Genomic DNA, 17535 nt, shown 5'->3' with positions numbered 1-17535 from the left:
TATGTCTCTTCAGTTTTTTTTTTTTTGACTCATATTTGAAATGTATATGAAATTTTATTTGCCATAATCTTGTCAAAGAAGTGAAGCAGAAGGCACCTACAGAAATCATAAAGTACCACTATGATAAGTACATTTTCAGTACTTAGCGAAAGAAAGTAATGGCTCAGAGCGAACAAATATTTTCATACAGAAATACAGTGATAACATACATAGACCTCACCGTTCGAAGATTAGAGAGAAAATAAAATTCAGTTCAAAGCTGTGCAAATTAAAAATACACTGAGTTTTACATACAACCACAAAAATAAATACCATCAGATTTTGAAACTGATATAATCCCTTAGGCACCTTGGGTGAAGTTTAAGATTATATTGTTTTATAGCAGTTTTCCTCTTCTGTAAGAAATATTTCATTATTTAAGAGAAAAATCCCAGAGAGTAAAAGCAGGGAACTCCTGTGAGCTCTTAAAGCTCTAGATTTATCTATTATACATGGGCTTTCCAATCAACAATTGCAAATATTCGCTTCGTTCCTGAGACCCAGAATGATCTCATGATGCTTTCACTGGCAGTGGTACAGGCCTACCCTTTCCCTTCTCCTCTCTCACGCAAAACTCTTTTAAGAGTTAACTGAGTCAAGCAGACCATGGATACTGGGAAGAAATTATAATCCTTGCTCATTTTATACATGCATTATGCGATGATAAAATGAAACAGACCACTTCAGAGAAAATGTGATTAACTTTGCTCTTTTTCTCTTCCATTTAATTTACGGGAGTCACTGTTAGAAAATGGTGTTCTACTTAACGACCTTGAGAACAAGAGACAGCAGCTGTCCGTACCACCCAACCTTCTTATGCAGTGTTGTTTGTAGTTTTGTGGTGACTTAAGCTTGCTACCTGAAAGAACTACTTGTTTTTAAAATAAAAATCAAAACTAACTGAGCATAAGTCACTAGAAGCATAATAAATCCATTTTATATCAACAGTTTGAAAAATAACTAAAAAAAACCCTGAAGAACTGTTACATGAAATTACATTTCATGTGTGTAATTTCAAAATGTGACTCCAGCTGCTCTATTCTAAACATCAGTCAGTAATCAAGCTAATCTCTAGTATACTACTTTACCTTATCTAAGTCATAATAACCAACCATGTGCTCCCCTCATCCACTGCAACAGAGAGCAAGAATTAAACGCCAAAGGCAACCTTAAAAGGGAGAATGAACGTTCCTCCCTCTACTGCTACCAACTTGCTAACAGTGATATTTTCAGCTAGTGGTGGGCTGAACCAACCACTAGCTGCTGTTTCCATAGAATCACAAAAATAAAGAGTAATTCAGATTGGTAGAGACCTCTGGAGATCTTTAATAAAAACTTCTCCTCAAAGCAGGCTCTGCTGTCCAGTCAGAACCGTTGCTTGCTCAGGGCTTTATCCAGATGGGTCTTGAAAATTTCTCCTCTTCTCCAAGCTCAACAAGCCCAGTTCCTTCAGCCTCTTCTCGCAGGGCAAGTGCTGCAATTCCCTCCCCTCCCCCCCCACATACACACACATCTTGGTGGCCTCTGCTGAACTCATTCCAGTTTATCAACACCTTTCTTGTATTGGACACAGTACTCCAGGTGTGGTCTAACAAGTACTCGGTAAAGGAAAACAAAAGACACGAAGGAACAAAAATAAAAGACAAACTAGGAATACAAGAGGGGAAAAAACAGGACCACTCCTTTCAACAGCAGCAAGGACTGATACYGAATTAAATCAGTAGTATAGCCAAAGATTGTGTGCATTAATTTTCTATCTCATGAAATTGCTTCCAATCTGGAATTCATACCTCATCTTGGCTGCATCTGGATTATGCAAGTTCAGAGAGAGATTTAAATTACTATCACAATTTGCACCTTTAGAACAGTTTCTAAACACTTTTCCCTTCCTGTGTATCTTTTTCTTCTATACCCAGCTCAAAATTGACATGCATCCTACATATTGCAACTACTTTAAAACCTAGAGATAAAAAGCTGAGCATACAAAACAGCAGCAAGCTTACCACAGAGATCAAAGGAAATACTGATGTGCATCAGTCTCTTAAGCTTGGCTGGTTRTGGCAAAAGTATCAAATAAGCATTTGGCAGCTGGATGCAATGGCAGTATTATAAATACAGATTTTGAGGAAAACGGAGTAAATCTATATACTGCCAAAATGAGAACTGAAGATAAAGGTTAAGTCTAACTGTATGAACCATTCTAGTTCAGACTGAAAATAAAGTGCTCTCTTAGGTGAACAGCTGGACAATTTGCTTAGCCTGCATGAGGTTTCTTGCCACATGGTGTGTTATACTAACTTAACCATGATATTTAACCTCCTAGTGCTGTAGTAAAGCAATTTAATCAACTTTTTGAGCTAGACTGCACAGTTAGGCTGTCAATTTTACTGAGAAAATGTTTACCAAAGCTCAATTCATTAGCTTTACTTACATCATATCTGTCAGTACAATACTCAGATTGCTGTCAGACATGTAAAATCAATTTTATACTTTTTGTTACTGTCAGGTAAGATTCAAAGTTTAAAGCACAATTTCTATGGTATTATGGGTCATTTGGATAGTATATAATTATCTAATACATGGATCTGAGCAATTCTGCAGGTAAAATAGAAGACTGATTGGTAGTGTTTACAGTGAACAGGTGTATATTTAACTCCTTTTACATAGCGTTCATAGACATGCAGCCTCTCAGAGGTTAGCCATATTTTTCTTACAAGGTTATCCAGGCGATCCTCCCACACTCCATCATTGTCATCGTCGTTACAGAGGTCACAGAGCAAAGGACAACTATCAGGAACTAATATGCCAAACCAACTCCTCCATATTGTAGGATTATTTAGAAAATCATGCCAAAGAAATTTTTTTTTTATGAATACGTCTAAGTAGCACGTTGCAATATAATACAATTCCCAGAATGATCAGTTATAACCAAATTGGTAACTATCTCCTGTTTATCATAGGTCTGTGGTAAAAATATTTAACAAAAACTACCTCAGTTTTCATTACCAGGAAACTCTCCCCTCCCAAATACAATGGATTTTTTTTTTTTTTTTGGATAATTAGTCTTGGAGGTTTTCAAGTGCAAGGAGCTTACGGGTAAAATGTGGGGAAGGATTACCTTTAAAGGTAATATGAATCATAACATGCCACAGTAATAAATATACCTTAATAAGTTAAATGCTTCATGATTAAATACAGTAGTAAACACGTTGTGCTTCTATCCCTACTATTTATCACTGCAAACTAGTTAATGACACTACTACAAAACAGGAGGATCTTGCAGAAACACAAGAGCAATGACATGCAGGGTATGGTGAAATAGAACTGGCAAACCTGTGCCATAAATCTAAGCCAGATTTTTCAGTCTCCCCTGACTCCACCTTACTTGGTCTCTGTCTCAACTAAACAAATGAAAAGTCTTCCAGAGGAGAAAATATTCTGTTACAGGCCTCAAAATTTGTTTGGTCATGTGTACACCCATACAGACGACAGCAACCTGCCCTAATAGCTGTGGAGGCTCCAGTCCCATGCAGAGTTCCTTTACGCAGCTCACTGGTACAGGCAAACAGCATGTGCAAGATTGCAATATACACAGCTGTGTACATTGCACAATGAGCATTTACAGTATCTAATCACTGGTATGAAGCTCATCAGCTGAATCAGAAATTGACTGGTTATTTTGGTAAGTGTATTTACATTTAGAGCTGAGGTAGGAAGGAAAGTGAAAAGTGAACACAGGCTGGCAGACCATTCACAGATACTACAAGCACGGGATCCAATGCTGCCAAAGCAGCAGTTCTGGAACSTGGTGACTTGCGCAAAAAATACAAAGGCCATCTGTAACAATGCCAAGCAGACAGGAGACAGAGCATGTTCAAGAAAACTCATTTCCTCAGCGCAGTAAATACCTTATAGGGACCACTTCTTGCTAAGGAATCAGAGACACATGCCAGTTCTTCAGAATTATYAGATCTAGTTTTGAGAAGGGATAGCCGTATTTTCCATTTTCATGAGACCAGTGTTATTAGCAACTTTTCCCATCATCTGGATTTTCATTATTTCCTTATAGATTTCCTACTCATAATACCTTGTTTTAGACAGTCTTTCTTTTATGAAAGGCAACAGGTGTGTCTGATCTAGGAAGCTGACAAGTAGTATAGTTGCCACTCCTTAATAAAATGTATTGCAAATATTAAAGCACATATCATTTAGAGAATTAAGAACCTCAAAAATCTCATGTCCTCTCTAAGAGCCCAGAGTCCACAGCTAAGATCTACACAGTGGCATTTTCTTTCACTGTGTGATATGATAATCAGAGTTTGAGAGATCTAACCTGCTTTTCTAACACATAATTCACATCCTCAGTAGCAGGTAAACAGCTTTTCAAAATTYATTGGCAGATAAGAAAAGGTACAGATTGTACAAACACTTTCCTCCCGCTACTCAAAACAACATATGATTCTGCTTATAGAACACAAATGGTTTTTCTTCTCCAGTTGAATTTTGTTCAATTTTGTGAGAAGGAAGAAGAGGAAAAGTTGCAAAAAAGGAAAGAAAAGGGGAGTTTATTCAGCACACATAAAGGATTTGTATATCCTGTTCTTCAGTAAACTTAAGTAAGACACATTAGAGCACTATGTTCAGGATTTTGAAGTGAGAAAAATACTATCCAAGAAAATGTCTACTCAGTGCCAGCATGGTAAGAAAGCTTTTTGGTTTATAGACCTGATGAGACRAACAAAGCAAAAGGAGTTCATTTCTTCTGATTGTCTGTAAAGTCAAAGGGTTTTTTTTCCACCTTCAGCTGTGCTTAAAAGAGATTTACTTCCCAGAGGATATTCTTTCCTCAATGTACATAGACAAAGATTCCAATTAATGGGACATATACACATGCACTGAGGAAATTATAAAGTGGTATGAATACAGATCACTTAAAATATTAAAAACATTTTAAATCACTAATTCAGATGCCAATGAAAAAAATCAGTGTAGGAATAAACACTACATTGTATTAATCACTGTATTAACCAATCAAACCTTCAAAACATATAGCATTTTTGTCTTAAGRGTAGTAACATTTTTCTACTTTTAGTGTTTTGTATATAATACATTCAAATACAATTTTTGGTATTTTACTTGATACTATAGCAAAATCACTATTCACTTCTTGCATACTAAATATTCAGTATTTGATRCTGATATTTTTCCTTTTGTGAAAARTATTTTTTTAAAAAAAGGAAGAGCATTATGAACTTATGTAACACTAGACACCCCTTGAAGGTTAAAATAAATATAATAATATAACGTCCTTTTATCAAAGCAAGTTTTGGATTCAGATGGTCAGTGTAAGTCACAATGAGCTTCTTAGCTCTCCAAAATCTTTTACAAATGTGATAACGGAGAATAGGGCTTTACTGGCAAAACTGAACAGTTAAACCTGTTTTGCCCACAGGTGTTATATGTGCTGCATCAGTAGCGAACATACCTGCCAGGATCCTCGCAGAAGCACTTGTGTAGCACATACAGAATCAAAAGGCAGGTTTACTACACAAAGCTTCTCCCGCACAGGTAGAATTACGACGCTAGCTGGGAGGAAAAAGCAATGTATTGATCAAATAGACAAATCACRTCTCTAAACAGCGCAGACGTTTTGGCCAGCTACTCTGCAACTCCATGGAGACTAGGCCATGTTAATATATATGGGAACAAACCACAGCAGTACTTTACATATGAATCTCACCTGCTATTTCTACTTTTCTGTAACATCCCACACCACGTGAATCAGCTTGGGCAGGAAGCCCTATATCCATTTTGACACAGCGCTTCACTTGAGCTAATAAGCTCTGCCTCTGTCACACACTCTGAAGTTACAGGCATACAGCTGTTTTACCAAGGGCAACTACTACCAACTTAATTCCACTGTATGATATATAGACATATTCAAGAATTACTGCTTGGAAGCCTTTAAACCATAAGGCCTGGCCCATGCTCTGTGCATTTACCTGTACAACAACAAAAAAGAGTTTATTTTACTAGAGATTTTATGTCATTCYGACTCCTAAGTGATATAAACTACTGATTCAAGTTTATGAGAGAACTCTTTGAAGATATAAACTGCATCTCTAAGGAAAGCTTTACAGACAGGGAAAACCTAGCAATGCTTTTGTAGACTAGAATTTATGCCTCAGGTGCTCTTGTATGGTGTGGGTGTATCGGGAAGAGGATGGAAAAATTCACTTAAAATTTTGAGCTTAAAGAAACACATATATGTATAGAAACACTCAAGATCATGRTATCTAATGAAATATCCTATTCATTTCAGTGAGACACTAGGAATCAGTAATATCAATGTCACCAGTTTTTTATAGGTCACACAAGAAAAAGAAATAGGATCACTGGTCAGCCAAATTAACTGCCATTATTGAGACAAAAAAACAGAATTTGAGTTACATATTTTCTACACATTGAAAGAGAAACAGGGTAAGTAATCTGGCAATACTGACAGACATATTTAAACTTGATAAAGGGGGAACAAGTCCTGAAGAGCATAGGGGAACGTAGAGAAAACACAGTGGCTTGTCAACTTTCTGTGAATGTATCTGACTCAAACAATACATTTATGGACAAAATTCAATAAATGCCACCTTCTCCTGACTCCCACTCTGGAACCTCCACTGAGGCAATACACTAAATAATTACAATAATTAAGGAATTAAAACCCACATTTCAGAACAATATTAATTTACTTCTAAAACTATATACCTTTTAGCATAAATATAAATTAAATTAATAATTTGAAGCTTTACAAAGCTGCACTCTACACAGCTACAYAAGTTTATGGAACTAACCAAGTTTTTTTTTAGTTTATTTTTACACRCACAAAGTTTGGTAGTAATGTACTCAAACTCTAAAAGCTACATGTTTAAATTATAAGATTTTTAACTCCAAAATCTTAAGCATGTCACCAAAAATTATTTATCTATTCAATAGAGATCAAAAGATGAGGCTACTAATTCTGTTTATGCAAAAACACAGATGTAGTTACACAAACAAGCTGCATAGAGCAGACAAAATACTTCCATATGTGCCAAATCCTACCTACCCAAATGCAAACCACATACAGACAAGTGAAAGAAATGCATTTATGTAAATTTGCCGTTAGAGCTAAGATTTCCTAAAATTATGACCTTAGATAGGAACCCACTCACTTCATTAAGAGAAGGTGTTCATTAACATTCACAGACTAGCAAGACATTCTGCACCAAAGGAACTGGCTGAATGGCCACAGCAGTTAATAATTCCACAAGACACTTAGAACTGACAGTAAACTGGTTAATGAGACAATATACACTACAGTTAACTACTAATTATAAAATGTCATTCACAAAAAGACTCTGATACTGTCAGAAGCAAAAAGCTTTTCGTTACTGCCTCTTTATTGCTTTTACCATTCAGAGGAGGAAAAAAACCAGTAATATGCAGTTCCTGTATAAAATCAAATGAACAAAACACATAAATTATAAGATTACCCAGAGCACCCTCAAAAAAGGATAATTGCTAGCCCTGGGACAAGTTTCTCCTTGGCAATAAGGACATGGTTTTGGACAAGGCTTGCTCTATTTCAGCAAGTTCTGATCCCCCCCTCCCCCCCCCCAAAAAAAAATAGCTGAAGTCATTCTCTTGGGTAAAGGAAGGACTAATTCATGTTCCCTTGTTTGAGAGGATCAGAAAGGGCATGTCTTCCCCCACAAAAAAAAATCATTGCTCAAGCTTATTTACTAGTGAAAGTGACACATACATTCCTATGCACATACCTTAACATTCTTTAATCRGTGACAGAGTAGCTTTTATGCTACCTGTATTGGTCTTAACGTGCATCTTACCCATATCACAGATTTCAGGATATCCAGAAGCAACACATTATGTAACATAGCTGAATTTGCTAGTGCTTATTTACAGTCAACTAACAGAGGAACTAGAGATATGTAAACTAAGTAAAAGATATAAGATTCCAGTCTCAAGCAAGACAGCTGCTGGAACTCATTCTCCAAAACTTTCAAATTCGTTTTTGTCTCTGTTCTCCACCCCACCTTCAAAGCAAATGTAGAAGTCTTCTGACAGTTTGCTCACAAACAAACTTTTGAAAGCCTGGTCTTCTCTTCAAAAAAGTAGGGGAGAAACATGAGGTCAAAAATAATTCTCTCTTAATTCCCTGGTACTCACAAATTAAAAAACAGCTAATCTGCAAACAAACACTAGCTTCAAGACTTCAAGATTTGAAGACTTCAACAAAGTAGCATCTCACTAGACCAGTTGCACAAGTCTGCTCACCCACTCCTCAGGCACAACTAGCAGCCAAATCTTCCTCTTCCTTATAAACCCTCCAAGAGAGTTTTCTATCCTTGATTCCCAACTCTGCCATCCCACTCCTTAGCTCCCTTCCCTGCTATTTAATATCCAGAAAAGCTGTCTGCATCCTTACAAGGTACTCGCAAGTCGCTGTTTTTTTGGTATCAAGCAAGAAAGAGGCCTTCTTGGCTAGTATAATTAAAACAAACTGTGCCCTAATGAAAAGCCTTCTGCAGAACACTAAATTCAATTGAAAAAACACTTCCAGGTTTCTGTAGAAGAGATGAAATGACCAAACTATTGAGCTCTAAGGATTTATCTTCTTGCACAGATAGRAACATAAGCAAAACCCAAAAGGTTTATTTCTATTTGTATCTCTGGCCTTAATACAAAGAAAATGATCTCTGTTTCATTGGAAAGACCACCTGATGAAAAAGCAACTCTTCTGTTCTCTTGAGAGAGAAACTGAAATAAAAACACTCARTGTTTCTGTACACCTTTTCCCCTAGAATAAGGACCAACATTGATTTCCACTACAAAGAAACTGTATTAGTTCTTTCTCCAAAAGATGCATTGAAGATACAACAGTTTCCCAAACAGGTGTTTCCCAAAATAAAAGGTATGAACTATTTCRATGTATTAAATTATGAGAATGGATAAAATGGATCATACCTGATGCAAGAATAAACATTTGTCTCTGATTTTCATTAGCCAAACAGCACCTCTAATTAAAGATAGGTAGTGAAGACGGTATGTTTTCTCATGGGAACTAATGGAACAAAGAAGTCAATTTTAAGCTTTCCAATAAAACCTCCAGTCAAAAGCAACTTTTTAAATTCTAAGATAAAATGTATTAATTAACAGGAAAAGTTCTTCACTTAGAATTATTTTTCTGAAAAGGGATTTTGATTACAGAAWTTTTTWAAAAAAAATTCCTTTCAGAATAAYGGTTTTTTAGTTTGATATGCAAGAAATTCTACATTGAAAAAGACACGAGACAAAAAAAACAACATTTTGTCTGCGTCATCCTGTAACCGGACAAAAATAACATAGTAACACTGAATTATTAGTGTTTTGAATTATACTGAGTTAAATAAGTGACTAAGAAAAACAAACAACAATGAAAAACAAGAAGCATTATAGGCATTTTATTTTAGAGGTCTTTACTGAGGCTCTTGGGTACAGGCATGCGCACAAACACACACTTCTTCCTTATCATTTGAGTATACAAACTGCCTTATCCTTATTTCAGTTTTGTGTACTTGAGAAAATACTAAAAAAAGAAACTTTCCAAGTTATATTTCTTGAATTGTTGAAGAAAATAAACATTCTCGCATGCTCTACCTGGAATTGAACATTAAGATAACTACTATGCAACAGCAACCATATATTCAGAAACCTAGTGACAAATATAAAAGCAATTCACATTTCGGTTTTGTGTATTTTTGGGGAGTACTAATACAAGCCATTTGTACTATAAAGTAAACAATATTTCTCAAATTAAGTTCATTTTCTTGCCACCTCCTATGCTACCTCCTACACTGCTGTTCAGTTAAAATAGTATTTCACCTGATTTTTCTGAAGCGTTTTAACAGCTGCATTCTCTTGGATGCAGCTGGAATGTTTGGCACTCACCATGAGACTAATATACAATGTCAATATGTAAAATAAATTTGCTATTTTTTCAACAAATGTGAAGCATCTTTGCACAAAAGTAAAGAGTGCTCAATAACAGCAAAACTACTATATAAGAATAAACTGTTTCCAGGACTTCTGAAACACTCTGGATATTAATACACAAAAATAAACAATCTTAAGCTAATTATTTATAAAGTACTTGGATCTTTTAATGCGAGTTATAAAAATATATATATATATATATATATATATATATATATATATATATATATATTTTACCAGCTTTAGGGAGAAGGTTTCATAAAAGTATTTATTTCACAGTTCGCAAACTAAAGTGCAGAGAAAATACTTGATTTGTTTTATGAACATCAGCGTCAGATTCAAGGTCAGAACTGAGTACAGACTCAAATTGTTCGACAGAAATCAATAACAGGATTTCTCCTTTGCTCCTAGAACCTTCTTCTGTAGTTCGTGCAAAAATGTTGTAGTAGAAGACCATTTTGCATAGCAATGAGACATGAAACATGACTGTTCAGGAGCAGAAGGCGAGAAAAATGTCATTAAGTAAAAAAAAAAAATACAACTACAAAAAGAAAAGACAGCAAGTGATCTCTACAAAAAAAAAAACGTATGGAACAGTAAAAGGGAAAAAGTAGATTTTGACTAATGCTTCTGTCTTCTAGAAGATCTCAGTTTTACCGTTCATCTCAATTATTGGAACAAATATGCCTCAGATTAAACTGACTCTCAGGTCATTCATAAAAGCATCAATTTTGTTAATCAGAAAAATTACACAGTATGTGGACTTTACCATACGTAATGCATTCCCAGATAAACTCTGGGCATTAATCAGGAGCACCACCCACCTGAGTCAGGGTGAGCTCTCTCAGTAAATCAGAAGACAAAGGTCTCTGATGGCAGGAAAAAAAAAAAATATATCCTCCCTAGGAGGCTGACTACATAAAAGCTGTCTGAAGAACTGCAAGACAAGAGTAACTTCAGGCATAGTGTTATATAACAGGACATAACTAGATAAAGAATTCGAAGGATAGGGAACTGTAGAAAAATGGCCTCACACACTCAGGTCACCCTGGTCAGCTTCAGTAAATAACAATGCCTAAATCTACTATAAAAGAAGGAAATACAGGAATTTAGCCCTTTTTTTTTTAACCCCAAACCAATGATGGTATGTAGTTAGTATAGCCCCCTTTCCAGCTATTAAAACCTGCCCCTAAAACATTTACATCAACCCTGTTTTATCTTAAAGATCTACCAGATTTCACAGATCCAGCTACATTTGACAATCTCTGCCAACTCACCACACTACCGCATTTCATTAGAAAACATCCCTATGCCACCCATTCGGTTGCTTATCCCATTTTAACGAGCTGTGCATTTTTGTCCCCTATCTCCTACTCAATTTCTTAGGTACTTCGGTCCTCTCTTGCAATAACTCTTTACTGCCTTTTCTCTCCTCATCCCTCTCTCCTTCCCCCCATGAAGTAAGCCTCACCCTGCCACGCACAGAGAGGCGCGAGCTCCTCGCAGCGAGCCCGCGACCCGAGGGTGGTGGCTGCACCCCGAGCGCCGCGCGCCGGCGGGCACTGCGCTGCCCGTACAGCTCAGCTACTCTGTTCAGGAGGCTGCACAGATCTGGGCCAACGTTTTGTTTTGGCCCTTCATGTGGCCTTACCGTACACTGTTTTATAGGAACAGAAGTCRAAGGGGGAAAGAGCGAAAGTCTTTGGGAGTCAACAAAACATTCAAAAATCCCCTGGATTTCAGCAGCTGCAGTTAGCTAAAGTAACTATTCCCAGACCTAGACTGACATGGTAGACACATGACTGGTCTACGTGACTGGTAGACAAAGAAAAATGCTATGTTAATTAGCCAGAAACCACCAAAATTACCAGAAACATCGGAGAAATGTCAGAGGAAGTACCATTTCCTTGTAGATTACTATCAGATACCCCAAATTAAGGAAATTCTTGTCTAAGTATTTTAGAATGGCGTCAAGAAAAACCTGATTTTTCCTCCCAAGTTTTTTAAAAAAGGAGCATACTGACACACCCTACCYGTGATAGTATCACAGATCTGGTTTATTCTGTTTTTCCCAAACATATTTTGTTTTTGAATCTGGTTTCAAGAGCTATTGAAAATTTGTTCTTAAATAAAGTTCCAAAGTATTTTTGTAGGAAATAATTTTCTTTTTCGCTAAAAGGGACTCAGATCTACATCATAAAATGTCACCAAAAAACCCCACACCTGCTCTCTCCTTCACCCCTCTCAATTTTTGAAAAGAGAAAACTATCACGATTAAGGTGCTATAAGGAAGAAAAACACATTGCTAGGAATACAAAATTTCATTTTAAAAAGTTCAAGCTGAACAATTAGAAGATTTCACTGAACACGTACACTGGAGTATCCAATGACTGAGCTAGAAATTATATTCTGTAAGAAATTCTTATCTTTTAGCATTTAATTTATAACAAAACAGGCAGAAATGTAAGAGCATCGACATGTTCAGCTACACAAAATATTCCCCAAACATTCAACTCATAAATATCTAAATATTTTGCTTATATACATCACATTTTTAAACAGAATGCTGTGATAGTCCAGAATCAAAACATTTAAATTGATTTGACATCTAAATACATCGCTGTATGAGTTTTACAGAAGACCCAGTACTGCAATCTTTCACTATGTGCTGCCCCCGGAACTGGAATGTCTATCTCCTATGACACCTTAGCTGTACAGATTGATCATAGGGAAAATAAAACACACAGAGAAGATGCTGTCTGCAGAGAAATMCAATCAGTAAGAATGATGGGTTATAAGCCTTATGACCTACCCAGCACAGAGGTGTTCTAAGGATGCTCGTTGAACGAACTGGAAATTAAGTTATCATCTCAACATGGAAGGAAAAAAAAAGGAGGAAAAAAAGGGGAAAAGGAAATTTCAGTATAGAAATCATGAGATGGAAAATTCCATTTGTTTCTACTGACACCAAACTGTGAGTACATGACAGTGAAAGAGCACTGGACCGTCAACAAGTCCTTTACATCAAAGTGCTGACAAAAGCGCAATCTAAACAAGCTTACATGGGAAATGGAAAAATCTTATTCACTTTTTCAGATCAAACTATGTCTACAGTACTAATATCCCCTTTTCTAAAAACTAAGCCAACCAAAAAAGGCAAAATGACTCATCTTTTAAAAACAAATGCAAAAGTTATATTTCCAACAAAATTATTATCCTTTTCATTCCTCCTTCCCCACCCCCCTCTCGCCACGCTAGAAAATAAAAAAGCCCTAGAAAGCTAGTGAAGCTCACTAGAACATTTATGTTCTTATGCATTTCACATGGAAGCACTGAAAGAATAAAATGACTGGGGGGGACTGACTACCATCAAATAGGTTGACAAAAATCTTAAAGTGTACTTACCTGTATTACAAAAAACTTTAAATAARTCATCCCCTTAAAAGGTAAACAAGATATATCTACCATTGAAATACTGTACTGTTAAGCTTTGACAACAGTATAATGAAGAGAATTAGAAATTATGAAATTGTCTACATGATATTTCTGCCTGCTTTTTACAGTCTAGTACCTCTTTATAGAACCATCATTTTACCTACCACATGCTCAAATCATCTCAGCTTCTCTATGACAATGAAAGAATATAACAAAAGCCAAAATCTAGCCATTTCTCTTCTCTAAAGGTACCTGCAAGAATACAATTATCACAATTTGACCTTAAACAAACTGTAAAATGTTTTAAGGCATAATTACTCCATCATGTATCCGCACACAAAATATGGCATTAGCCAACATCTTTTAAGATATCCATACCGATATACTACAAAATACTTGCGAGATTTAAAATACCTATGCCACATATTCACACATTAATTTTGAAAACCAAAGTATCATTTATAACCAAACTACTTAACAACCTAGAAGACACTGACATTTTAACTCTTAAATTACTTACAAACATGAGTGCAATATCTGCAAGTAATTGTTTTCTGAAGTTTCCCAAATTCTTTTATATTCTGGCTTTTGTCTTCAGAATTTGTAAATGTACAGAAAAGCACAGAAGCAGCATGTTATTTCAGTTGCTGACTGAATGGCAGCTACTAGAAACAGTAAGTATACGATAAAAACAGAACTTTTTCTTCTACTACCACCATTTCATTGCTTTTTTGAAAGACCAGTGAGATGATGCCTATAATAACCAAAGAATATCTACATGTACCATAAATGCACGATAGCTAACTTACAAACAAATCTCCAAATGTTCTTCAGTCTCCTGCAAAACATTTCACTCCTTTCAGTACTACTTCACATGTGTTTATGTCTAAGCCACAGAAGTAAAAAAAAATCCTCATGAATGCTCTTCAGCTTAAGTTGAATTACACCCAAGATTCACTTTTAATATAAAAAGAAATACAGTTGTATTTTTGAGACCAAAAAATACAGTTGTATTTTTGAGACCAAAAAAGCATGTATATTTAAACTGAGATGTTCAATCACTTTAATACAGTTTAACTTTAGTCCCAAAAGCAACTACTAGGAGCAGGGTCAGCAGATAGTGCTAACCATCTAATTAGATATTAATACCTGATATTCTGCAAACATATTCTTCATGCCAAAGAAATACAATTTTAAGTAGTTGCAGAACCCGAACAGCTGTGATGGAAAGATCAAGAAAGTCCTACACAATCTACTTACTAGCATGCTTATCCGCAAGCATTATAAGACTGTTGGAAATATCTCTTCGCCTGTAAAAACACACCACTTTTGCTTCCACGTTTCCATTTGCAGTCTAAAAGAGAAAGACAAATTAAGTCAAAATCCATCCTTGCCAAGCTGAGTAGTAAGAATGACATGTTCTCTACTATGTTTTTTTCTAGTGTAATTGGTCATGCTGAAATCAACAGAATTATCCAGAGCTTCCTGATAGGTGCCAGTATCAATTTCAGTTCACACAATCACATTGATTTAATATATAAATAAATTCTTATGAATAATTTTTTCTCTTACTTACAAATGTAGCATCAATATTATGCTAACATAAGAATCTTTAAGAAACATTGGACACTTGTGAACATTTCTTTGCAACCCAGTTTTAGACAGAAATGCCTATTTTAAACTACCGTGCCAATTTCCAAAACTGTATTTAATACATTTGAAAATTCATGTCAGTCCGTAAGACAGAAGTTATTACTCCACAGCTCRTTTGCATTACTCTTATTACAGTGATTTACCTTTTAAAATGTCAAAAAGGACAAAAATCTACTAATATTTTAAAAATTGCACCTTCTTTCTTGTTATAAATATTAGAAAGTTAGTTATATACCTCAAGTTACTTATCATATTTAGAACTCAAGATGTGGCACCATAAAGAGCCACCTTTTAAATAAGCTTCTTAATAAAAAAGAAAGCATCTTATGTCCAGTAAGACAACTAAAGCATTTCATTATGTATTTGCATAACATCTCCATGTTTGCTCAATGCCTTTAATACGTGAACAGYAAGCACATAATTCACAATTAAGGTATCTGGACTATATCCTGGAAACCTCTCTCAAAAATCAATGCACAACTCTGCTCTACTATCCACCAGCATGATTACATTATAGCAATGCAGTTTAGAGATAATAAACATTAAAGATGATTGGAATCACTTTAATTGTTGTAAATAAAAAATATTCTTCTCTAATAAAAGTCCAAACTGATTTGCCATGTACAAACAGTAGATGAACGGATGTAGTGTTGGACAGAGCTAACAAAGAACATGGATCATAGCTGAAGTAGTCTCATGTTCCATTAATAATATGAAAACTTTTCACAGTTCATCAAGGTTTAATTTATTTTCTAACCACAAAAAAAAAGTCATGATCCTTCATATCACAACAGAGATTTATGTCTACTTTTGACATAGTTTATTTGTAAATTGGAATACCACTATACTGAACAGGATAAGAAATAAAGAAAAGCTGCTTTATTTTTTCAAAAACATCCTTAGCAGCACAAGAACTAAGAACTAATTATGTTTTCCTCAACATGACACTCCAAAAGCAACAGCTCAGTCAGTAGAAACACACTCAGGATAAAGACAGAGAACACAGACTATTTCTATTCAAGACCGAGCCTTCATTCAAGGCTGCCAGTAAGTGTAATAAACAGCAACAGAAGCTTTGTATTCTATTATTTGACCATTGCAAATTCTCACTGATAACTACTAGGTGGCTGGGTATAGACACACACACACACACTCTTAATGTAAGGGTGGGTGGGTGTAGACACACACACACGTATGTGCGTGCATATATACACACAATGTGTATATCTGTGCTTTCATCACCATGTAAAGCACTGAAAYTATTACTCTCCCAAACATTCATAGAATTGTTTATTTGGCCTGGGCATTTTTCACTCCTGACCACCTAAAATAATCAGCTGGGTGCTTACTTAGATAACAGAGTAGAATTATAGTGTATCGCATAGCAGTAATTCAATAAATGGACACACAGAAGGCCCGCAACAGATCTTAAGAACATACAAAAYCTTCAAAAAATTCTACTGATGGAAACCTTACAGAACGGAAAGAGTTTTCAGTTTTTGAGAAGTGCACTGATTATTATCAAAGGTTAAACAGGAATCCTAGATACTTGTGTACCTTGTTAAGCTCTTCAATTCGCCTGATGAGATACGGGTTGCTGGAAGAATTTTCAAAATATACGTAATCTACAATGAAAAGAGAGAAAGATATTGAATTACTTCAAGAGTAATACATCTAGAAGAATATCATTTTTGTTAGTGTAAGGTTTTTGTAAACCCAGAAGCTGGTAAAAACCTGAGGTGCCTCACTCCGTGTTAGTTAAGTACTTCTATACTAAGATTTTCTCGAAACTTACTTTTATATGGCCAAAAGCACGCACCAAAGGCTAATTACACTTTTGATTTGACGTCTGATTTGCACCATACATCTTGCAAATTACTTTTTTTTTTTCTTTTAAATGAAACTGGGCTGGGGCGTAACAGCATATAAAACCCTTTGCAAGGCTGTGACACAACATTACAGTGGCACAACTTCAGGCAGCTCTGAAGCGAGCGAATGCGACTGCAAGCGCTGGAGATCGTCCACAGTTGCCTATAAAGCTCACCGTGAAAAACCTTAKAATTGTTGATGTAAGCAGCAAACTCTACGCAGGCTTCGAGGGCGCTACTCAAGCGAGGATTACTTTCACGAGTAAAGGCTGCTGGGATTACAGCCCACACGTCCCCGTGCGGGAGCGCCCACATGGGCGACCTGCAGCATGCAGCAGCACACCCTGAAAGCGACTCAAGTGCTGCCACCCCTCTTCCCTTTGCACCTTCCCTCTCCTCCCGATCAGCGTGCTGCGGGGGCAGCGGAGAGGAGGCACCGCCGCGCTGCGCCCGGCGCTGCACCTGAGCGGCGCCGCCGGCAACGCGGCCATGTTCCCCTCGCGCCCGGCCG

At 36.3% G+C, this 17535-nt stretch overlaps 1 protein-coding gene across 1 annotated transcript in view; it reads right to left on the bottom strand.

Moving 5' to 3' along the window:
- MTA3 (metastasis associated 1 family member 3) overlaps positions 1-17339 on the bottom strand; it is an 86774-nt gene extending 69435 nt beyond the window's left edge. The window contains exons 1-3 of the mRNA XM_085315779.1: positions 17201-17339; positions 16714-16781; positions 14764-14857 (exon numbers count right to left, since the gene is read on the bottom strand). Coding sequence (XP_085171905.1) covers positions 14764-14857; positions 16714-16781; positions 17201-17339 — 301 coding nt within the window. The remainder of the gene's footprint in view (positions 1-14763; positions 14858-16713; positions 16782-17200) is intronic.
- Positions 17340-17535: the final 196 nt, after the last annotated feature.

This window comes from Rhea americana, unplaced genomic scaffold (assembly GCF_003343005.1).
Source record: "Rhea americana isolate MKP2758 unplaced genomic scaffold, rheAme1 scaffold_44, whole genome shotgun sequence".
NCBI classification, from domain to species: domain Eukaryota; kingdom Metazoa; phylum Chordata; class Aves; order Rheiformes; family Rheidae; genus Rhea; species Rhea americana.
This window is presented reverse-complemented; position numbering and strand designations above follow the sequence as displayed.